The sequence below is a fragment of the Lemur catta genome, chromosome 21 (genome assembly GCF_020740605.2).
Source record: "Lemur catta isolate mLemCat1 chromosome 21, mLemCat1.pri, whole genome shotgun sequence".
NCBI classification, from domain to species: Eukaryota; Metazoa; Chordata; class Mammalia; order Primates; family Lemuridae; genus Lemur; species Lemur catta.
The window spans coordinates 28,770,984-28,794,229 of NC_059148.1; the positions used below are offsets into that span (position 1 = coordinate 28,770,984).

The 23,246-nt window shown below is 57.5% G+C and overlaps 1 protein-coding gene across 4 annotated transcripts in view; it reads right to left on the reverse strand.

Moving 5' to 3' along the window:
* Positions 1–23,246, reverse strand: part of SCARB1 (scavenger receptor class B member 1) — a 64,404-nt gene that overhangs the window by 14,814 nt on the left and 26,344 nt on the right. For all 4 annotated transcript variants that reach the window (XR_006730758.1, XM_045535018.1, XM_045535020.1 and 1 more), the window contains exons 2-8: positions 15,705–15,862; positions 15,385–15,526; positions 14,330–14,533; positions 11,561–11,656; positions 10,011–10,126; positions 8,265–8,431; positions 3,064–3,182 (exon numbers count right to left, since the gene is read on the reverse strand). Coding sequence is in view for 3 of the 4 variants with exons in the window: in XM_045535018.1 (XP_045390974.1) it covers positions 3,064–3,182; positions 8,265–8,431; positions 10,011–10,126; positions 11,561–11,656; positions 14,330–14,533; positions 15,385–15,526; positions 15,705–15,862 (1,002 nt within the window). In the remaining variant the exon portion in view is untranslated. The remainder of the gene's footprint in view (positions 1–3,063; positions 3,183–8,264; positions 8,432–10,010; positions 10,127–11,560; positions 11,657–14,329; positions 14,534–15,384; positions 15,527–15,704; positions 15,863–23,246) is intronic.

A 23,246-nucleotide genomic window follows, 5' to 3' on the forward strand; every position in this document is an offset into this window, starting at 1 on the left:
GAGAATTTTTGCAATTTCCTACTTGGGGTAGTAACAGAAAGCTTCCTTTGTGCAAAAAAAAAAAAAAATTTTTTTTAACGAGATGATTTTTTTCAAAAGTAAATAACAGAAGTGACACACATGCATCACCAAAACCAGGCAGGTGATTCCGGAATGAAGTCAGGAAATTGTAGTGGAAAGAAACCTAGATTTGAGGTCAGAGGAACACAACCGGTTCTTCTTAGCTGAGAGTGGTTTCCCTATCTGCAAAACAGAGATAACTCTATCCACCTCAAGGCATTTTTGCAAGGATGAAATAAAGTATGCAAGATAGCCACACTGTGGCCATAAATGCTTGGGCTATTACCACGGACACTATCAGGAAAGGGCATTATCTTCCCTTGCAGCCCAGCACGCTGAGGCCCTTCCCAGGCCCCACAGCAAACAGGAGCTAGTCAAAGGCCTTACTCTTAGGACCGCAGAGAGTTTGAACTTGAGAACCTGGCGGGATGGGAGTGAGATCACCGTGCGTAGAAAAGAGCCCAGGTGGCAGGCCCGGGGCTGCCCGCCTTAGAGGGGCTGCGGGCAAGACTGGCCCTTGGCTGGGGTCTGGGAACTCCGATTTCAGGAGGGTCCCCACCATCGCCTAGACTGTTTGTGCAAGCAACATGGTCTATGCGGGACACCTGCCTTCCTTCTGGGAGTCTGGAATGTTGGTACGTGCCAGGCAGAGATGCCCACGTGATCAGCCCTGAATAAAAACCCTGGCCACTGAATTTCTAGTGGGCTTTCCTGTTAGACAACACTTCGTGCATGTCGTCACACCTCACTGCTGGGGGAATTAGGTGCATCTTGTGTGACCCCACCAGGAGAGAACTCTGGAAGCTCGAGCCTGGTCTCTCCCCAGACTCCTCCCCTGCGCTGGTTTTGCTTTGCGCCCCCCCCCCGCCGCTGTGATAATGTGAGCTGTGGCACCCCTATAGCTGAGTTCTGAGTCCTCTTCTAGAATCATCGAGCCTGGGGGTGGTCTTGGGGGCCCCGATACAGCCTGCCATCCTCTTCCCCTCTCTGGAACACACTTCACATCCTGGGTTCTCCACTTCCTTCCCCAAGAAATTTGTCCCATGCCTTCCCTGGCTCATGTCCCCAGCTACTGTCAGGCCACCTCTTAGCAGGCAACCCCTCCTGCCCCCATTCCATGCACCACTGAGAACAGAAACTTGGACCCAGGAGCCCAACCCTCCTGGTTCCAGGAGCAAAACAGGAGCCGCAGAGAAGCAGCTTCCATTCGGTTTTCAAGGCTCATGTCCACCGGGCAGCAAACTGATTCCCGGGTCCTCCTCCCAACGAGCCCAGATCAAAACCAAAATGTAGAGGCCACTTCCTCTCCCTGTCTGCCTCCAGCTAAGCTGACCTGAAGGCAGAGGGCAGGAGGCAGCGGCTGAGGTGGCTGATGCAGAACAGCGCCTGCCTCTCTGGCCTCCCAGACCTCACTCCCTTTTCCTTGACGTGGACGAAAAAAGGAAATCCACACACAAAAATGAAAGCTACCAGTGAGAGCACAGAAGAGACTATGTTCATGGTGGAATTCTCCAGAAGCCAGCTCCACAAAAGAGGCAGTAAAGTAAATTAAAGAGACAAGGGAGAACGCCGGGCAGGGCCAGGGTGGGGGCCTGGCTAAGAGGGTCTGAGGAGGGCAGAGGAGAACAGTGAAGAACGGCCCGTGGGGAGCGCAGCCGGCGTGGACGCCGCATGGGGGCTGCTCAGACAGTTACAGGCAGAACCAGCACACGACCCGGCAACCCCACGGCCGGGTGTGCATCCAAAGGGAGCAAAATCAATGAGCTGAAAAGGTATCTGCTCTCCCACGCTCACTGCAGGGTCATTCACAGCAGCCAAGATACTGAATCAACCGAGTGTCCATCGCTGGATGAGTGGGCAAGGAGAATGTGGTGTGTACACACACACACACACACACACACACACACAGCGGAATATTACTCAGCCTTAAAAAGGAAGGAAATCCTAATGTCTGTGACAAAATGGGCGAACACACAGGCCGCTGTGTTACGTGAAATAAGACAGACACGGAAAGATAAATACTGCACGGTCTCACTTACAAGGGGAATCTAAAAAGGTGGAGCTCACAGAAGCAGAGGGTAGAATGGTGGTTGCCAGCGGAGCTGGGGAGTGCGGGCTTGGGGAGATGTTGGTCGAAACGTACAAAGTTCCAGCTATACCAGAGGAACGTGTTTGGGAGAGGTAGCCTACAACCGGGTGAGGACACTTAGTAACAATGTCACTTAGTAGGTTTGAAATTTACTAAGAGAGTAGGTCTTAAGTATTTTTATGCTACAGGACAAAAGTAACCAAGTGAGGCGATGGATACATTAATTAACTCCACTTAGCCATGCTACAATGTATATATGCATGATACTACCATGCTGTAAACCACCAGTATATACAGTGTTTATTTTTCAACTTAAAAAATTAATTTTTTGAAAAAGGCCTATCTATAGGAGAAACTTGAGTGTCCACTCGGGAAACAGAGACCCACAGAATTTTTGTGGGAATGATGGAAGCCACGGAGTCTAACTGGGCACATTTTACAGAGAGCAGATGTGCAGGGAGAAGAGGCCACTGGCCACGGGCTTGTCCCCGAGGCGGCCAGTGTACGGCTCTGATACCTGCAGGCAGAACTTCACAGGGGACAAGTTCCCCACAATCTGATGTATCAGCAGGATGTCCCAGGCTCTGCTGATACCTAAGATCTTTCTTTATGGCATCTTGACACAGCCAGAGGCTAATCTGCAGGAGACGCACCAGCTGATAATTGCTAATTAATTTACTGCCTTATGGCCCTTTTATAGAACCAAGCCCCTTATAGAGGGATAATAAAATCCTTGAACTATGGAGTCAGGGTAAAGTAGGGACCTTTGAGGGCTCGATATTCTAGAAGCTGTCAGTGCCAAAGCCAGCCAGACCTCCCATGCCCCAGCCCTGGCGCAGCGCTGTGCCCGTGAGGGGAGGGGGGGGCCGCGTGTGCACCAACCGCCACCCCCCGCAGGCTGACATCAGGCTCACCGGGTGGATGTCCAGGAACAAGGAATGTTCTTCTTGGTTAGGGTGCAGGCCCGTCACTGCTTCTGCCAGGACCGGGTCGCCGTCGTAGAAGTGAGGATGGGAGAGAAACAAGGGGGCATCTGGAAGGCAGCGGGCAGGGAAGGGGCGTCAGACGAGGGGAGCAGTCAGCACACGCAGGGGCCCGCGTCGGGCCAGGCCTGAGCGGGGCACGACGGACACGCAGCTGATGAGACAGCGCTGCAGACCCCGGGGCAGCCCGTGATGATGACAAGACGCGGACGCCAATGACCAGGCAGGGAGGGGCCCTTCCTTCACGGCGTAAAGAGGCCGGGGGTACTGGGACACGGCAGGGGACAAGCTCTGTGCTGGAGGAGGGTGAGAGGCCAAAGCAAGGAAGAGGAGAGGGTGTCTGGCAGACGCCGGGGGAGGGGACGGCGGAGCAAGCGCAGGGAGGTGGGAAGGGCAGCGCATGAAGGGGAATCGTGGGGGTGAGGACAGAAAGGTAAGTCGAGGCCGGGTTTGAACTCGGGTGTGGGGAGGGCGCCTCCAGTGCCAAGCCAAGCGGCCCGGACTGTCCTCTGCAGGTAGCGCAGCGAGACTGTCAGAGAGCTCAGGCGTGCACACCTGTGGCCAGGTCACCGTGTCCCACAGGAGGGAGGTGACACGCCTGCTTCGCTCCTGTCCCAGCAGCCGTCTGCGGCCGGACGCCAGCGTGTGTCAGCGGGGACAGACTTGCCCCTCTGAGTGAGAAACTCACGCGCAGAAACGTGAGGCCAAACCCCGCCATCGACCGACGGAACAAGGCAAACGCCGACTCATCCTCCGGACAGCGGACGATGGCCCGGGTGAATGACGGGTCACAAGGCACAGCGAGGCTGTCTCAGGACCTCGCGGAGACCCAGGCCAGGCAAAGCCACAGACAGCGCTGGGGGACGGCCGTGGGGAGCGACTGCCTAACAGCTAGGGGTCTCCTTTGGGACGATGGGAATGTTCTGGAACCAGAGAGAGGTGACGGACAGTTGCACAACAATGTGACTGCTAAATGCCACGGAATTGTACACTTTAAAATGGTTACTTTTGTTATGTGGATTTCACCTCAATAAAAAGAAAAGAGAAAACGAATCAGACATAGGAATGCGTCCTTCCCCCACACCACCGCCGCGCCCTCCCTGCCGGCCAGCGGGCATTCATGCCAGCGCATCACACGGCCTTGCATTTCTAGGTTATTTCGGCTTTCCTGAGCAAGCCAGGCACCGGTTTGGAACAGAAGCTGGGATCTCGTCGCCGTCGGGCTTCAATTTTCTCAGCGTCCTTGTACGTCTCTTCCCTGAGCGATTCTCAGACGTCGTCCACCGCAGCCCTCTGCAATGTGGCCACAGCCGGACACCCGCCCGCACTAGCACCCAGGGCGCTTCTCCGACCCAAGGCCGCTGCCTTCCTGAAATGTCTGTATTTTACAAGAGAGCTTTACACCCACCCTGGCAAACGCTTGCCACGAATGTTTAGAAAGTCAATGTTAGAATCAGTTCAATGGAAACCAATGAATGTTGTCGGTTCTAATTAGATGCTGTTATCTGCACAAGGTTTGGACTGGGAGCCCTGCTCTTTCTCTGTTAAAAACAAACAAACAATCAAACAGAAAACCAGACTGACGAGTGTAGAAAGGTCTTCCAGCCCTGTCGGCACCAGCAGAGACTTTTTGTCCTGGAAGTAACGGGAGGGACGGAAAGGAATGGGAGACAGAAGCTCTTTCTTACTTCCTCGGAAGTCATCGAGCACCCACAGGGACAATGTCCCCCATAATTTGGAAAGCCCTGTCTCCCATTCTCCAGCCTCAATGGGGAAAGCAAACCCACAGAGCAAACACGGGGACCCCCTCTTTACAGGCGGCGACACTCTGGAGACCCTCGGTAAAGGAGGCGGCCGCCGAGCCAGGCCCTTGAGGAATCTCAGACGAGCCCCGTCCGGCCTCCAAGCCCCGGCGGACACCATGGGAGGTGGAGCCGCCTGCCAGCGCTGCCCGGGCCCGGCGGGGAGCGTGCATGCACTCAGGCACATGTTTCTTCCGATTTTATTTCCAAACGCGCTGAGCCAGACCTGCTCGGGCAATAAGCGGTAATTAATTTATTGCTTTATGGCGCATCTAACCGGGCGTAATCGCCCAGGATTGCCAGGGATGATAATTAATCGGCACGATTGGGCAAGTCGGAGGCTCTCACGTAGCAGGGAGGTTTGCCTCAAGGGAGTTGTCTGAGTCCAAGAAATTTTCAAGGCCCAGAAAGGCAGACACATGGGCACCTTTTTTCTCAGATAACATGCCACAGAGGTGTGGACAAGGTGCACCAGATGACACATGCAAACCCCACGACAGAGATCAAAAAACAGGGACTCGGCTGCCCATGGACAATGGAGGGGGTGGCTCCCACGATGGAGTACTACGCAGCAATGAAGAGGATGAATGCCAACTGCCTGGGACGTCGGGACGGACTGCACCACGTGCTAATGGGTGGAAGAGGCCAGGAAAGGAGAAAAAAGGAGTCTACACTTCATCATTCCATTCACACGGAGACCCCACACAGGCCAAGCTCCGGTGCGGAAGTCAGGACGGTGAGGGGTGGCATGAGGACAGCGCCATGTTCTGTTTTCTGATCTGGGTGCCAGCTACCTGGGCGTGTGCACTTGGTGGAGTTTCAAACTGTGCGTGTCATTTGGACACTTCTCTGTATATACGTATATTTCTATTTAAAAGAAAATACTTTGTTTAAATGAATACTTTTAAATTCCCTTGTACTTTTGAAAATCTTTTGGCAGGTGTGCTAAGAGGGGGCAGTGCACACCTCGTCCCAAGCCCTCTGGAGGGGATGGGAGTATTGTTTCTCCCCCATCTTCTGGTACTTACCCCCCAATTTAGTCTACACTGGAATTCCACGTGGGTCAGCACATACTCTCAGCCATGTGTTTTGAGTGGGGCCGACCCCACCCATGGAGCCTTGCTGAGCATGTGACACAAGTTTGGCCAATCAGCATAGGCCACCCTTGGCTACAGTGATTGGCCCACAGCTGGGCATGGGATGCCAAGCAGACCAATCAGAGAGAACCCTGGGACTTTTGCTGGAGTGAAGAGGACCCAGGTGGCCCCTTTCTGCAGGGCTCAGAGCTGGGAGGAGGTGAGCCCGGAGCCTGCACGTGGGAGAGCCTGCCTGGCGGCAAAGCCAGCCTGGCAGAACTTCAAGCCAAAACTTGGAGAAAGGCAGCTTCCGGACACCATCCAAGCTCTGGATCCATGCCTGGTACAGGGATCTGGCCTAGAATTTTTGGTTAAACAAACCAAGAAGTGCCCTTTTGGCCCAAATCAAGTGGAGTCCAGTCTAGCATCTGCCACGTGCCACACACTTGCTATAACACACCTCCTAGCAGGTGATCCAACACCCTCCTCCTTACAAGCGGAAATTCCCACAGATACCGGTGCAGGAAAAACGGCACAAATAGGGGACGATGCCTGGCTGGCCACAGTGAGGAGACAGAGCCGGGCATTCCAGGCCCCAGTCCCAAACCTTTGCCCACCACGTGCCCTGTTCTGCCCGAAATTGGGGAAACCATCCACCCCATTGACAGTCCTTCCTCCCAACCCCGGACTAACCCCCCAGGATCACCATCTCCAGCTGCAAGACACGGCTTCGACCAGAGACCCCAAAGGGCAAGACACAGTCAGACAGAGGGTCGGACCAAAAGACGGGGAGGGAATGACCCACGTGGAAATCCAGAGAAGGAGCTCTCCAAGCAGGGGGAACAGCCCGTGCAAAGGCCCTGGGGTGGGACTGAACTTGATATATTCTAGAATCAGAGAGAAGGCAATGGAGCTGAAGAATAATGAGTGGGAGCAGTGTGGGAAGAAATGACATCAGAGAGGCCAGCCGGGACCAGACCCTGCAGAGCCCCTGGCCACGGTGAGGAGTTTGGACTTCTCTATAAACACACAGGGAGCTGCTGGTCATCTTAAGCAAAGAGTGGGTGATGGTCTGCACTCCCGAAAGACACACACCCCTCCCCGGGCTGCTGTCAGGAGCAGTGCTCTCTGCAGAACTTCCTACGGTGACGCAAACGCTCTCTGCCTGCCGTCCAGCGTGGCAGCCACTAGACACACGCAGCTGTTGAGCATTTGAAACGTGGCCAGTGTGGGGAAGGAACTGCCTTCTTAATTTGATTTGTTGAAACCAGTTTCAACTGAAACAGCCACACAAGGCCAGTGGTGGCCACACTGCTCGGTCTGGGGAATGTTTCGTAGGACAGGGAACAACCGGAGGGGCCTGGATGCCAAGGGAGACCCTTCAATGGCCTGGGCCATGAGGCAGGGCGTGGGGGGAGGCGGGCAGGAGACAGGAAGGGGCTCAGGACTCAGTGTGGCGGGAAGGCCACCTGGGCTTGCTGATGGGCTGGACAGGGCAGGGTGGGGTTGGGGACGACACCTGAGGATCCAAATTGAGCAACTGAGGCAGGGGTGTTTCGGGGACTGGCCCCAAAGATGCCAGGGGACATTACGCCAGCACCAATAATCACACCCTGCTGAACGAGAGGGCTGTACAGAACACACGCTGTCACCAACTTCTTCACACCCCAGGCAAAGGGCCCCTCCCACCGAGCCTCACTCCCGAGCTAAAAGTCTCAGTGTGGGAAGACAGATGAACACCTCGACCCGAAGCCGTCCACACCCTAATCCCCGGAGCCTCCGGCTAAGTTAGGTAACAGGATGAGGGGGAATAAAGGTGGTTCTTCGGCCACCTTTAAGATGAGGTGTCCGGGGTCACCCAGGGAGCCCTTAAAATGGGGAAGGGGTGCAGAGAGAGGGTGGGGGGAGGGGCGCTGCGCTGCCCGCCTTGAAGGGGGAGGAAGGGCCCGGGAGGGGAGGAGCGCAGGAAAAGGCAGGGACCCCGGCTCCCCCGACAGCCCCCAGAGGGGACGCAGCTTCCTTGGTCCTAGCCCAGGGGGCCCCACGCAGGCTGGGCTGCGGGACTGCCGCGTGACAGACTCGCGTTGTTCTGACACACACGGCATTTCCTCTTTTCCGTGTCACCTTTCTGCCGCCCGCATCATCTCCAACCCAATGGGTGACCGAGAGTGCAGAGGCCGGAGGTCGCAGGTGTGGGGCGGACGCAGCCCTGGCCGCCCCCTCGCACCCCCCTGTCCCCGGGGACGACACGTACTGAACCTGCAGGTGCTCACGTTCTGGATGCCGGACTCCATGCACGGGCAGAAGCCCTCGTTGGGCGGGTAGTCAGACCCGTTGGCAAACAGGGTTTTGGGGGCCACGAAGCGGTAGGTGGGGATGCCCTCAAATACCCCCGACTCCTTGTAGATGAGCTTCATGGACCTGCGGGGACAGACAAAGTGAGAGGGGACACTGGGCCCAGGCGGCTGCAGCCAGGCCCTGCTGAAGGCTGCCCCAACCCAGCCAGGTCCCGCCACCCACGCTGCCACCTCCTGGTCACAGGAACTGCGGCGGCCTCCTCACTGGCCTCCCTGCCCCGAGGCTGCCTCCCCACACAAGGCCAGTTTATTCCCCACAGTCAGGGGAAGCCTTAAAACAAGAACAGGGTACACCCTGCCCCCGCTGAAACCTGACAGTCCTTTTGCGTCTGTTAGGACCCGTCGTCCTTACCACGGGACACAAGCTTCTTCAGGGTCTAGCCCCTGCCCACCCTCTGCAGGCCCGGCCTGTCCTTACCACCCCCCACAGCTCCCTCCTGCCCCAGGGCCTTTGCATCTGCAGCTCCCTCTGCCCGGAATGTCCTTCCCTCAATCTCCATCCACCAGGTTTCAGTTCTTCAGCTCAGCTGTCACCTCCGCAGTGGCAGCACTGTCCCCCACGCCCACCCTCTTCACCCTCTGTCCGTTCATCCTGCCGTGCTTTCTTGAAGGCACGTCCCCGCTGCGCCACCCATTCTGTCCCCGGCAGCCACTCATCCCAGCGCTGGCCCGCCCTTGAAACGGGGAAGCCCAAATGGGGACGTGCCCTAAGTGTAACGCACATTCCAGGTTGCTAAGACTCGCTACCCACATTTTAAAAAATCTTTTCGATGTTATTTGAAATGATAATGTTTTGGAAATACCGGGTCAAATAAAAATATAGTGCTAAAAATAATTTCACCAATCTCTTGTTACTTTTTCTATTGTGCGGCTACTGGAAAATTTACAGCTGCATGTGGGACTTGCATTAATATTTTTATTGGAAAGTGCCAGCTTAGACAATGGTGTTATGTCAATGTCAAGCTTCCTCGTTTTGAAAACAGCACAGAGGGTTCGTCAGAAAACAGCCTTGTTTTTAGGAAATGCCACTGAGGTGTTTAGGGATAAAGGGCACATTGTCTCCAACCGACCCGTGGGCAGCTAAGCCAGGGTTCACGGTAATGACTTTTCCAGAGTGACCAGAGTAGAGCAGAGGACACGGCAACAGCCACAGGAGGGCTCCGGGAGCCAGCGTCTACTCCTGCCCCAGCCAGGGCCCACGGGACGTGTCTGGCCCCAAGTGGGACCCCCCAGGCTACAGCGCTGAGCCGCAAGGGGCCAAGCACAGTCAGCTGACCTCTCAGCACCCAGGTGGTAACTCCGGGGCTTCTCTTCTTTTTCACATCATCTTTCTGCCAGAGGGAGCCCACCTCCTGCCTGCGTGTCACAGCCCCCTGCAACCTCAGCCGTGTCCCGCTCCCTGACCAGCACCCGGGCCCGACCCCCGGCCCGCAGCCGCCCTCTGGGCCTGCATAGCCTCGGGGTCGCATGCTGGCTCCTCAAGGTGCAGCCAAAGAGAATTCAAGACAGCGCCAAGGGCAGAGGAGTTAAACACACGAGTCAAAACGCTCCCCGAGTGCACACCAAAAGCCACTTGATTCGGCCGCGTGCCATCCGGGAAGCAGCCTCCCCGGAGGCCCGAGGCCCGAGGCCCGCAGCGTTACCGGCAGGCGTCGGGGCTGTAGAATTCCAGCGAGGACTCGGGCGTCATGAACGGCGGCCACATCTGCCCGGCCGTCCCGTTGATCATGTTGCACTGGTCGGAGTGCCAGAAGCTGACCTGGGGGGAGCATTCGGACCCCATCACTCGGACAGCCGGGGCCCCTTCATAGGGCTCTCGGGTGCCGCACACCTAACTTGCCCTGGTGTAGACATCGCCACTCAATTCCCAATGCTGGCATGGTGGGCTGTGTAGACAGACAGACAGAGAGAGAGACAGACAGAGCACCCACTGCAGCCTCCCGTGCCCTGACTGTGGACCCCTGCACGTGCAACTCTGCCAAGGACTCAGTTCCTCCATCTGTAAGATGGGCCCATCGCTCACAACTCCAGGCTGTATCAAGCAAGAAGCGCAGTGATCAGGAGAGAGGGAGGTGGGGCGTCTGCCATCCTCGCTCCTCAGAGAGGAAGTCAAGCGCATGTCCTCAGCCTGAGCAAGAGCGAGACCTGTCTCTACAAAAAGTAGAAAAACCAGCTAGGCGTGATGGTGCGTCCTGTAGTCCCAGCTACTCGGGAGGCTGAGGCAGGAGGGTCGCTTGAGCCCAGTAGTTGGAGGCTGCAGTGAGCTGTGATGATGCCACTGCACTCCAGCCTGGGTGACAGAGCGACACCCTGTCTCAAAAAAAAAGTCACCTCCTAAAAACAGGTGAAGTCAGGAAATGATGGCACACGGGTAAATGACATAAAATCATGATGGCAGCTGCCCCGGGCGGCCTCAGAACAGAGCCGATCAGAACAGCTGCTTCTGTGGAGGGAGACCTCCACTCCCGACCCTCTGCATGACGAGAATTTTGTAAATCCTGCGCACATGTATGTTCTACCGAGACACACAAGCCACAGAGAACGTGAACAGCGTCCGCCGAGAACGCTTGTTACTTATTGCGGGTTGCAGACGCCCAGCCCTCGGCGCCTCTGCGGCCATGACCACGGTGAGACTCAGTAGGCGAAAGGTGTGACATTACACAATCGTTGCCACAAATGTTGGGAAAAGGCCACGAAGGTGAAAAAAGCAAGTTGCAAAACAATGCACGTACCATGATTCCATTATGCTCAAAGGAGGAAAAACCCCACAGTTGTCCGAGCACGGCCGGGCGTGCAGATGGATAGCGACAGACGGGAAGAAACATCCCGGACTGGCAACTGTGGGTTCCCAGACGGCTGGGCGTGAGGGCGGGCGGCAGAGGTGGCAGAAGGGGCCCCTTGTGTATCTCTCTATTGTTTGGCTCTTTAATGTGCATGTCTTCCTGCGTTTCCAGAGCAGTGTTTTGAAAACATGTTTGCACAAAAGAAGGATCAAAGGAATTGAAGAGCTCGGTTCCCGGCAGACACCAGGCGCTGGAGAAGGAGTCTCCAGTCCCCGCCTGGCCCTCCAGCTGGCGGAGCCTTCAACACAGGTGACATCCCAACTCCCAGAGACCCTCCCCGTCCCCTCCTCACGACAGATGCCACCCGCCCTCCGGTCCCCCAGCGGCAGGGGGCCTGCCTCTCGCCCCACCTTGCTGAGTCCGTTCCATTTGTCCACGAGGTGGATCCTGCTGAAGTTCTTGACCCCCGTGAACACGGTGAAGAGCCCGGAGTCGGAGTTGTTGAGCTGCAGACACAGCAGGGAACAGCGTCTTTAACAAGCCTCAGGATGGGGTGAACGACCCAGGCAGGCCACCAAGCCACCCGTCCGGACTGTGCCCCACTCCCCCTCCCAGGAGGATGAGGCCGTCGTGCGGTTCGCTGCCCCACCCCCAGCATCTGGGGGTCGAGAGGAGGAAGGCTGGGGGCTCCCCAGGACGGACACCCCCTGGACACTGTGGGCCACAGCCTCCCACCTCCCTTCCTGACTCCAGGAGGGTCGGCCTTCCCTCCCGGGTGAGCGGCAGGATCAGCCCCCGCCCCGCCCCGCCCCAAGTCAAAGCACGGGCAGGTGAGCTGTTTGATCAATGGAAGAGCGGAAGTGGCATGTCACTTGGGGTGGACATTTAAGGACAGTGCACATGCCCTTCCCCAGGCTCTCTGCTGCTGCCAGCGGGCCGTGGCAGTGTGCCCAGACGGAGCCTCCCTCGGCCCGGGTCCCTCCCTGGCCATGAGTGAGGGCCCCGTCACTCACACTGGACATGGGGAGCAAAAGAAAGAAATCGTCACTGCTCTGAGCTCTGGGGGCTGCTTGTCACAGCTGCACCACCCGGCCTATCCTGACCTCTCTGGGACCCAAAGATTGTGGAGCATTTCCAGGCCTTGGCACTCCAGGAGCAATTGCTAGAAGCAGGTCTCGAATCCAGAACAAACATGAAAGCACACAAGGACAGGAGCTGCTGCAGGGCAGAGCCTGGAGGCACACCGAGGAACGCTACCAAGGCCGCTGGTAGCGTTCAGCCAGCATGAGGCGAGGGTGACAGGAGCCCCCACAGAGGGGCACTGGGGTGTTATACGGGCTAGTGTGTAAAAGGGGCTGAGCACGACACCCTGGACACACTGAGAGCTCAAAACGCCGGTCTATGTTATTATTACCATCCTTGTTTTAAGAGACAGGCTCACTCTGTCGCCCAGGCCGGAGTACAGTGGCACTATCAGCTCACTGCAGCCCTGAACTGCTGGGCTCATGCGATCCTCCCACCTCGGCCTCCCAAAGCATTGGGATTACAGGTACGAGCTATTGCACCCGGCCTGTTACTGATTTTTTTTTTTTTTTTTTTTGAGATAAGGTCTCACTCCATTGCCCAGGCTAGAGTACAGTGGCATCATCACAGCTCACTGCAGCCTCACACTCCTGGGCTTGAGTGATCCTCCTGTCTCAGCCTCCCGAGTAGCTGGGACTACAGGCATGCACCACCATGCCTGGCTAATTTTTCTATTTTTTGTTGACATGGGGTCTCACTTTTGCTCAGGTCGGCCTCGAAGTCCTGGGGTCAAGCAATACTCCCACTTTGGTCTTCCACAGTGCTAGGTGGCGTGAGCCACTGCGCCTGGCCTATTATTGATATTATTAATAAAATGCTCACCCAGTAGGATCCTTAAATCGTAATTACAATAGCCAAGGCACATCAGACACTGCTGTTAATAGTTACTACCGAAAGTCCACTCTCTCCTTTCTCCTCTGTAACTAAACCTAAAGCTTTCTTGGGGCATCAGCACACCCACCTAAAAGGCTACATACAGTCCCAGTTTTTCCTGCAGCCATGGGCAGCCACGGGACTCAGTTCTGGCCAATGCAAAGTAAATGGAAAATGGTTTTCTCCCTTCCTGAGAGGGAGGCAGCTGGGACATGCTGTTTTATTCTCAGCTCCTCCACTTGCCCCCCAATCCCCCACCACTTCTTCCTTCCTGCTGTGCTGCCTGGAAAGTGAACGTGATAGCAGGCGCTCTAGCAGCCGTCCTGGGCCACGAGGTTATCTTGGGTATGGAAACCACACCCTAACGAGGGCAGAGCAGAAGAGCAGAAGGCTGCTATTAATAGATCCATTAAGACCATGAAGCCACCACACCAACCATGAACAGCCTACTGCTAGACTGTTACTCTGAGGTTTTCATTATATGTGGTCAAACATAGATTACAACCACGCTAGTGACCCGTAAGAACTTTAATTTGCAAAGCACTTCAGAACTCACAAGATGCTTTTACAGAATCATGTTGTTTACCCCAAACTTGACAATTTACCCACATAACCAGAACCTGTCATCCCAGACAAAAATGTATTAAGTATCTATCGCATGCAGGTGTAGAATCACCATCCCCCCTGCCCCCTGCCACCACCACCAACACTGTACGCCAGGTCAACAGAGCCCAAAGAGAAGGGGGAGGCTAGAGCAACCCAGAGGGCTCATTGAAACCTGCGCTGCGCCGCCAAGGTCAGGGGCAGGAGGTCAGGGATCAGACCCTACATGGACCAGATCTTGGCTCAGGACCCTACCCACGGTGAAGATTAAGAAAAAGTAGGCTGCTCAGGGCAATGCCATCATCCATGTTTGTCATCTGCCCCCGGCCGCCATTCCCCTTCTTGCAGCAGAGCATCCAATTTTCTAAGCTAAGCCCCAAACACTTCATTAGATCCTGGATCAAGCTGCGCCTGAACCAACCCTAGAGTTTTCAGTTCTACGAGCTCCCAAATTCCCTATTTTGCTTAAGCCAGTTTGAGTGAAGTTCTCTGCCACTTACAGCCCACAGCCCCTGGGGGCCCAGGTGGCTCCCCGGGAACTGGCGTCCGGTTTCCGGGCCGTGGGAGTGAAGGACGAGGCGCAGGCCCCGAGTGTGTAGCTTCTCGCCGGCCACACTTACCTCGGCAAATAACCCGAACTTGCCGCTGAAGGGGAACATGCCCGGGAAGTACTTATTGATGAGGCTCATGAGGGGGTCGTCGTAGCCCCACATGATCTCGCCGACGGTGCGGTTCATGAAGGCGCGCTGGCCCATGGTGGTGAAGGCCAAGGTCATCATCAGCTTCAGGCTCATGGGCCTGTCCTCCATCATCATCGAGGCACTCTGCAGAGCGGAGGGACACCATGGGTCAGGGCGGCGTGGCCGGCCCTTCCTCCCCTGGCTTCAGCCAGGCCTCCAGGCAGAGAGTCCATGTAGGGAAGTGCTCAGGCCCAGGAGGGTCCCTGGAGCGGCATCCAGAACATTCTCTGATCCTTTGGTACCAGGACCACATGTGCTCCTGAGAGCACCCCCACTCTTGGAGCCCACACACGTCTGGACAACCCGGCCTGCACCTGGACCGAGCTTCCCTGGTAGATGACATTCGAGTGGGCTGTCACAACTCGTTGTCGGGGGAACCAAGCGTGTCCTGCGTGACTCCACTGGGAGGGGACTCTGAGGCTTGAGCCTGGTCTCCCCCAGACCACCCCGGGCACATGTTCCCTTTGCCGATGGTGCTTTGGACCCTTCTGCTGTGACAAATCTCAGCCACGAGTGTAACTGTACTGCGAGTCCTCCCAGCGAACCAGCGACCAGGGGGCGGGTGGGCTTGGGGACCAGCACGCACAGTGAGCAGCTGCGAAGCACAGAAGGGAGGCCTTGCCCACACCTCCCCGCGAACGCCGCAGACCACGGCCCGGGGTGCCTGCTTTTGCAGATTCCAGAGTTGTAGGTCGAAAAGGACAGGAAATTATCCCGGCGGTGCGCCCAGACCGAGACGGGTGGACCCGCCCGGGGGACTCGGCCGTCAGCTGGGGCGGCAGAGACGGCGCAGGGCCGGGAGCGGCCACACTCTGACCCCCGCACCCCGCCCCGGGGACTGCCCTCCGCACGGGGGGCAGGCAGGAAGAGAGACGGGACCCCCTCGGGGGACCAGGGCAGGGCGTGGGGCGGTGCGGGCCACGGGGCAGCCTCACCATGACCAGGATGTTGGGTACGACGACGTAGTCGCTCTCCGAGCCGCGGGACTTGGCGGGCTGGAACTGGTAGGAGCGGTACTCGAGGAAGGACACCGTGTCGTTGTCGTGGAAAGTGATGTTGGTCTTGTGCCGGAACTCCCTGTGGGGGAGCCGGGGGGTCAGCTTCGCGGGAGGGTCCCCGCCCCCGGCCTGCGGCACCTGCCCGGGAGCCGGGCCTGGGGTGCCCACGCGCGTCTCCAAGCCGACGGCGCAGAACCCGAGCGCTGCCCCCCGCCCCGAACCCCTCCTCCCGGCCGGCCCTCACCGCGCGGCCTCACCTGTACACGTAGGGCCCCAGCTCCTGCACCTGCGGCTTCTCGCCCTTCAGGACCTCGTCGGGGTTGAGGACGTTGAAGAAGTAGACGGACAGGTAGAAGGGGACGGGGATGTCCTTCCACATGTTGAAGGACAGGCTGCTGGGGTGGATGCGCACGTTCTGCAGGGCACGAGAGCGGCAGGGGTGAGGAGGCCGAGCCCTCCCCACCGCGCAGCCCAGAACCGCGGCCGAGCCCGGCCGGGCCAGCGGCTCCTCGGGACGGGGCTCTGGGGACAGGGGCGGTGGGCAGGCCCTGCGCGCACACGGCTGTAGCGCCGCGGTCTACAGAATTCAGTAACACGCGTGTGCTGTTCTCTCTCAAGTGTGTCTTAGCAACAACAGTCAACACCGGTCAGGGGACTGCAGCCCGCGGGGCCCCGCGCCGTCTGAGGGGGACGCTGGAGCTCAGTGGCAGCGCACGGCACCCTGCACAGCACGGGCACTCAACAGGAACGTGTGGGGCACCTACCACGTGCCAGGCCCTGAGCTAAGAGCCGGGGACAGGAGACGGAGCGAGACAGACCCGTCCCAACTGTGTGGGGCTTTGTCGTACTGGGGGAGGCCGTGCTGAGCGATTAGGGCAAAACACACACCGTGCGACAAACACAGAGCATACAAAGTGAGGAGGAAGAGGAGGAGGAGGAGGACTAAATATGAGACAGTCACCAGGGAAGGGAAGTGTAAACAACACAAACCAAAACCCAAGCTGAAAGCGGTGAGGGAGGCAAACACGTGAACCCGGGGGAGAGGGCTGTCCCACAGAGAGGCTGCCGCAGTGCAAAGGCCCTGAGGCAGCGAGGCGCTTAGTCTGCGCGGCCACGGAGGCCAGCGTGGCTGGAGCTGAGCGTGTCAGGAGAGGACAACAGAGACATTTGCCGTGAAAGCCAGAGATACAGAAATTTACAGGAAATCTCCTGATTTATAAAGCTTGGCAAAGACTTAATTTTCTTAAAAGGCTGAAGCAAACAGGTCTGAAGTCCACTTGGCCGCTAATCCCAGCTCTGCTCATCCAGGTCTGCAGTCCCTGCCCCCGCGTGGCAGGGAGGTCCCCCCACCCGCAGCCCGGCCCGGCCCGGCCACACCTCTGGCCCCGCGACGCCCACACCCCCTCCGAGCCGGGTGCGGCGGGGTGACCCAGCCCTTCAGATATAGACGTCCGCTGTCGCGAAGCCAGGCGGCCGGGCGGTTGCGTCACCTTCCACCTTCCCTCGAACACGGCCTTCCAGGACAAGGACAGCCACCCCCGCGGTCCCTGAACAGCCAGAACCGACAGGCAGAGAACCTGGGTCTCGCTCCACTGGGCCACTGGGGCAGGTCGGTCCCTCTGAACCTCAGTTTCCCCATCTGTACAACGGGGCCAGTGATGTCGTAGCCACAGCTGTGTCTAGTGTGACCTCGGCGGCATTTGCGTAAAGAAAGTTGAATTCATTGCCAAGGATTAAAACCTGGGAGACGTCGTATAAAAGCTGGATTTCAGAGTTTTCTCAGAAAAACCAGGAGATCAGAGACTCGCCTTCATGTGTCACGATTGTTTATTGACAGACACATCTTCCCACGGCTCTGGGCACCACAGGGTGATCTCACCACCCGGGCATCCCCAGGTGCAAACCCAGGTGGCAAATAATTGTGATGCCAACGGCAGCAGAAGCAGCCTCCCCAGCTGTGCCCAGGGCCGCTGTCCTCACGGCACTCCCCCCCCAGCACCCCGGCCCTTGGAGGCAGCCACTGTCCCTATACTATCCACAGCTACAGATTAGAAAACCGAGGCTGAAGAGAGATTCGAAGAGTAGTTTGAGGGCACAGAGGGGTCCAGGAAGGCTTCCTGGAGGAGGTGGCAGGTGAGCTGGATCCAGAGTGGCCCCGCCCCCTCGGTGAGCCCCTGAGTGGCTGTGACCACAGCCCACAGGTGCCAGCTCCACCTGCCCCCAGCTCACAGCCCAGGTCAGTCCCGCCTTCAGCCTACCTCCAGGCCTCTGCCTGGGGCAGCCCCGCACCCCTGGGGACCCTGCTAACCATAGGTCGGTCCTTTCCCCTACCTGGCGGGCACATCCCTGATGCCACCTCCGAGAGGCCTCCCTGGCTTCTCCATCTGCGGCACCCGGCACCTCCCGACACACTCTGTGCCCTTTGCCACACTAACCGGGACCCGAAAGGACCTGTGATCAGAACGGCCCCCCCACGCGGAGCGTGTGAGGGCTGCCGTCTAGCTCGCTGCGAAGTCCTGGCGCCTGGATGCCAGCGCGTGGGGGACACTCTTGAATGAATGAATGATGAGTGAATGAATGAAAGAACCTCTCCCTTCGCTCCTAACCCCCCTCCCCAGAGTTCAGACCGACACAGCTCCAGGGAAGGGGACGTCAGAGTCGCCGGGAGGCTGAGCTCGATCCCTTCCCTTCCACTCGTGCTGTGTGGCCCCGGGCCAGGCCTCCCCCCGGCTGAACGTCAGCCCCCGACCTGAGCACCGGGCATGACCACGTCTGCCCCGCGCGGGGCTGTCGAGGACGGACACACCCGTGGCTCCCAGGACGGGCCCAGCCCCTCGGAGCCCCCACGCGAGCCTGCCGCCTCTAGGCTGGGGGGTCGCAGCCGCCAGCCCGGCCTCGCGCTGTCCACCCTGTCTGTCCTCACGGCCCGGCCCAGACGCCCACACGCCCCTTCCCGCCCTCACTCAGGTCCCGGGACTCAGCCCTCCTGGGTAAACTGAGTCTGGGAGCTGCTTGGTAACAGGAGGTCCGGCACTGGGTGGGGCTCTGAATCCAGCCTAAGGCCCTGGCCACCCAGAGATGACCTGCTCGGGGACATGATGGCCCGGAAAGAGGGTGACAGATAAACAACAGGGTCTGGACTGGCTGGTAAAAATGGGCCGGGCCACAGCCCCAGGGAGCGGCCCAGGTGAGGACTCCAAGCCCTGACGCCGGGGTCAAGTCCCACCCTGTCCCTAACGGCCGGTGACCCGGGCGGCTTCGCCCCCACCCCGGTCCTGCCCCGACCCGGCGGCCGCCACGCCCCTCCCGTGTCACTCAGTCCCTGAAGAACGTGTCAGGGGAGTCAGCACGAACCCCGTGTTCTCGCCCCCACACCCTGCAGTGACAGCTGCGTGTAGCACCTGGGTTGAGGTGACGCGTCCCCGGGCGTAGGCACACGTCCAGCCCAGCAAATTGCCACAGTAAAGACGTGTGGGTTTCTGTGTACCAAGCACACCTCAGTGAAGCCGGTTTTCAAAAACAGCCCCAGTCCCCTCCGCTGCCCCCTTGCCCTGGCCGCGCTGCTCAGCAGAGGTGGCAGGCCCTGGGGACGCCCTGGGGACCCCACAGCCCTGCTGTGCCTTCCTCACGGCCCGGCCCGCTCTCCCGGGCTCCGGATGAACCGAGGCCAAACCCGTGAGTCACCGGACCCGGCCTCACGCCCGGCCCTCTCTCCCTGTCACAGAAGAGGCTTCGGGGCCCCGGGGTCCGGCCCGTTCACCCAGCTCTGCCCCTTCCGACCGTGGGCTGTCACTGAACCCCCCGGGTCTCGGTTTCCTCCTCTGTGCAATGGGCATAAGGACAGCATCCACCTCGTGGGCTGCTGTGCTTAGAACAGGGTCTGGCAGGTCCCGGGGCGTCTGGAGGGTCAGCCGTGAGGTCCCCTGGCATAGAGTGACCCTTCCTCCTCTGCCCCACCCCCAGCCCGGGTCAGGGACAGACTTTGCCCCGCTGTGGGTCAGCGGAGCAGCTTCCTTAGCCACACCGGACCAGAGGCATCTGGATCAGGCAGCTGATTAGATAACAGCGCTGGCGACTCAGCTCGCGGCCTGTCGCCCAACATAGCTGATTCTGTGATTCTGTCCCCACGTCCCCCACCCAAAGTCAAAGATCACGGCCCTGGAACACAAAGATGGGAGAGAGTGCCAAGGTGAGCCCTTGTTGGATGCCACTCCCTCCCATCCAAGCAGACCCTTCAAGCCCATTCCTGGGCAGCCGGGAAGGCTGCCTGGAGGAGGCGACAACTGAGCAGGCTATTTGAAAAACGAGCGGGGCTTTGCCAGGAAAAGAAAATGGGCAGGGAGCAGCCGGCAGAGGACGCAGCCTGTGCAAAGCCTGAGAAGCCTTTGGGAACAAGACCTGCCTGAATATCCACTGATAACAAGTATGTTTTTAAAGTGATGATGTAGAGAAACCACCTGGACACCTGTCAACAGATAATGCCACTCGGCAATAACAAGGAACCAGGGACCAATAACTGCCACCGCAAGGATGGATTTCACAAGCAGCACCCTAAGTGAAAAGCAAAAAATACAAAAACAAAAACACCAGACACAAAAGGCTACACAGTGTATGATTCCATTTCTATGACATCTGCAAAAGGGAAAACTCCACAGCCGGAAGGCAGAGGGGCGGCTGCCAGGGACGGGGGCCGAGGGAGGGGCTGGCGTTAACTGGGGCAGAAGGGACAGTCTGGGCTGGTGAGAACGTCCCTTGCCTTGATTTTGGATGCCACACAGGTGAGGTGTCCGTATCCGATAAAACTCCTCAAATTCTACACTTTAAAAGGGTGGATGTCATGGATGTACCTTGAAAAGATCCTGCTAACATTGTAACAGTTTCACTGAGACATGATTCACACGCCATACAATTCACACACTAACGCACGCGAGTCGATGATTTGGGCACAATCCACCCATTTCACGCGTGCGCTCCAGCGGTCTTAGTGCATTCACGGAATTGTGCAACTGCCACCACCGTGTCTGCTTCCAGAACATTTCCGTCACCCAAAACAAAACCTCAAGCCCACGGCAGTCACTCCCCACTCCGCGGCCCCTGGCAATCATTAATCTACTCTCCGTCTCTATGGACTTGCTTACTCTGGACTTTTTATAAAAACAGAATCACACGAGTCTTCACCTACACGATTAAACACGAGCAGAGACGCTCAGGCCCCGCCACACGTGGCTCCCGTCAACCCCTTGTTTCGTGCGCGGCTGCTTGTGCTCAGCTTAACGTTTTGGAGATTCACGCTCTTTGTGGACGAGCGGCCTTCCCAGTCAGCGGCGTGGATTCCGGGATTCCCGCGAGTTCGTCCCCGGCCTGCCAGGGGACACTGCGTGGCTTCCGGTTGGGGCCGCGATGAACTCGCCAAATCGCACATTCCACACGTGTGCGCTTTATCGCAAATAAAAGAGACCTCAGTAGAGGTGACTTTTAAAAATAAGTAAATAAAACACCTATGACATGCTATATTTATTACTATGGAACAATCTCCAGAATATTTTGGGTAAAAAAAAAAAAAAGCAAAGGATAAATATCATTACTACCTTTAAAATATAACGTAATCGTATTGAGCCAAAGGCGGCAGACAAAATAATACCGTCACGTGATTCCACATACGGGACGTTCCAGGATGGGTAAGACTACCGTATTCCCACGGGTGTCACCTTGGGGTGCGGGGAAGGCCGCGAGGGGGTGTCTTGGGGAGAAAAGTCTGTTTCCTGATCCGGATGCTGGTGCCAGCGGACGGCAAGCCCAGCAGATGCCCAGCGGCCGTGGGGACGGCTCACCGGAACAGCAGCGAGACGCCCTTGCCACCCGCCCGCGTGGCTGTAAGTTCCCAGTGGGCAGTCCCAAGCGTTGGCGGGACCGTGGGAAGCGGAGCCCTGGCGCGTGGCCGGCGGGGGCTGAGTGGCGCAGCCACAGTGGAAAACGGCCCGGCGGGTCCTCGAATGATAAGCGTGGAGTGACCGCGGGACCCAGCAGTTCCACTCCCGGGAACAGACCCCAGAGAACCGGACACAGGCGTTCAAACAAAGCCACGTACGAGAACGTTCGTAGCAGCACGAGCCCCAACAGCCCAAGGGTGGGAACAACCCCAGGGCCTACCCACCAGTGAACAGAGAGACGGACGCGTGCCCCTGTGCGGGGGAATCTTATTCGGTCACATAACGGGATGAAGGACCAACACGTGCTACGACATGGATGAACCTTGACGACATCATGCTAAGGCAAGGAAGCCGACGCAAGAGGAGACACTGATTCCACTCACGTGACGTGTCCGAACAGGCAAATCCGCAGAGACAGAGAGGGGCCGAGGGAGGGAGCACGGGGAGTGACTGCTTAACGGGTGCAAGGTTTCCATCTGGGGTGACGAAAACGTCCTGGGACCAGACAGTGGTCGCCATGGCACAACCTTGTGAATGCACCAAATGCACTAAAGTGTACACTTTTAAATGGTTGCAATGCTGAATTTTACGTTAACTGAATTTTAATCATAATTTTTTAAAAAAAGATTAACTGCGAATTCAAATGAGGTATCATTTCCCAACAGACGAGCACAAGTAAAGATGCCCGAGAAAACCAACTGAACACAAACGTGTTTGGAAACAGGGACGGCGATCTCAGGAGAGGACGGGTGGGGATATGGGTAAGGCTTTAACTATCTTTGTCATATTTTATTTCTTGAAAATAAAATGAACATAAGAGTCACTGTCTCAACACTGCCCCGTACCCCTCCTCCGGGTCTGGCCCCACATCCAGCCACTGTCCCTGCTCCTCAGCTCAGCCACACTGGCCGCCTTGCTGCCCCTTGTCTGTGCAGCCACGCTCCTGCCCCAGGGCCTTTGCACTGGCTGTTCCCTCTGCCTACAGTGTTCTTCCCGGGGTAGCTGCGTGGTCAAATCTCTCATCCCTTGGAATCTGCCCACATGCCCCCTTCTCAGGAAGGCCCACCCTCCTAGCCACCCCTAAAATTCCTGAACCCTCTACCTGCTATTTTTTCCATGCTACCTGTGGCCTTTCAGCATATGTTATAAAAAACTCATTATGTCTTTTGTTCTTCGTCTGCCTGCCCTGCTAGATCATGAACCCCCAAGGGCAAGATCCCCACGTGCTTTGCTCACTGATGCGTCCCCAGGACCTGAGACAGCGCTCAGCACCTCGCAGCAGCCCAGCAAATACCTGCTGAGTGAACGAGCAAAAGTGAGACCCGAAACCCCGTCATCAACATGGAAACATCTACGGGGTGGTAATGCTGCTCGCCTTTGCACGTGTTTTAAACAGCTCGTGCTTAAGACTGAACTTTAACTACACGCACAGAGAGTATAGCTTATTTGGGGCACACCTTGGGCTGGGGCAACAGCCTGGTAAACGCGTGATGGATAAGATGGAAGTTTCACATACATGAATCTTCAGCCTGCACTCCTGCCACCCACAGCACCCTCTCCTGCTCCTGGGAGGCCCCTGGCCGGCAAACCCCAAACCCCACTCATCTGAGCGCCACCTCCTCCAGGAAGCCTGCTCTGATCTAATCAGGATCGAGGTTCATTCCCTGCACAATCACTTACCCACGCTAGGTGCTACGCTAGGAATGTAAAGACATGAAGATTCACAAGACGAAGCCCCTGCCCCTGGGACGGTAGGGAAGTGCCACTCAGGTAATAAAACACTTCCACCTGCTCATTAAACTCTCAGTGGCCCATTTCACAGCTGCTGACGCTGAGGCTCTGAGGCCAAATGCCTCACCAAGGTCAGAG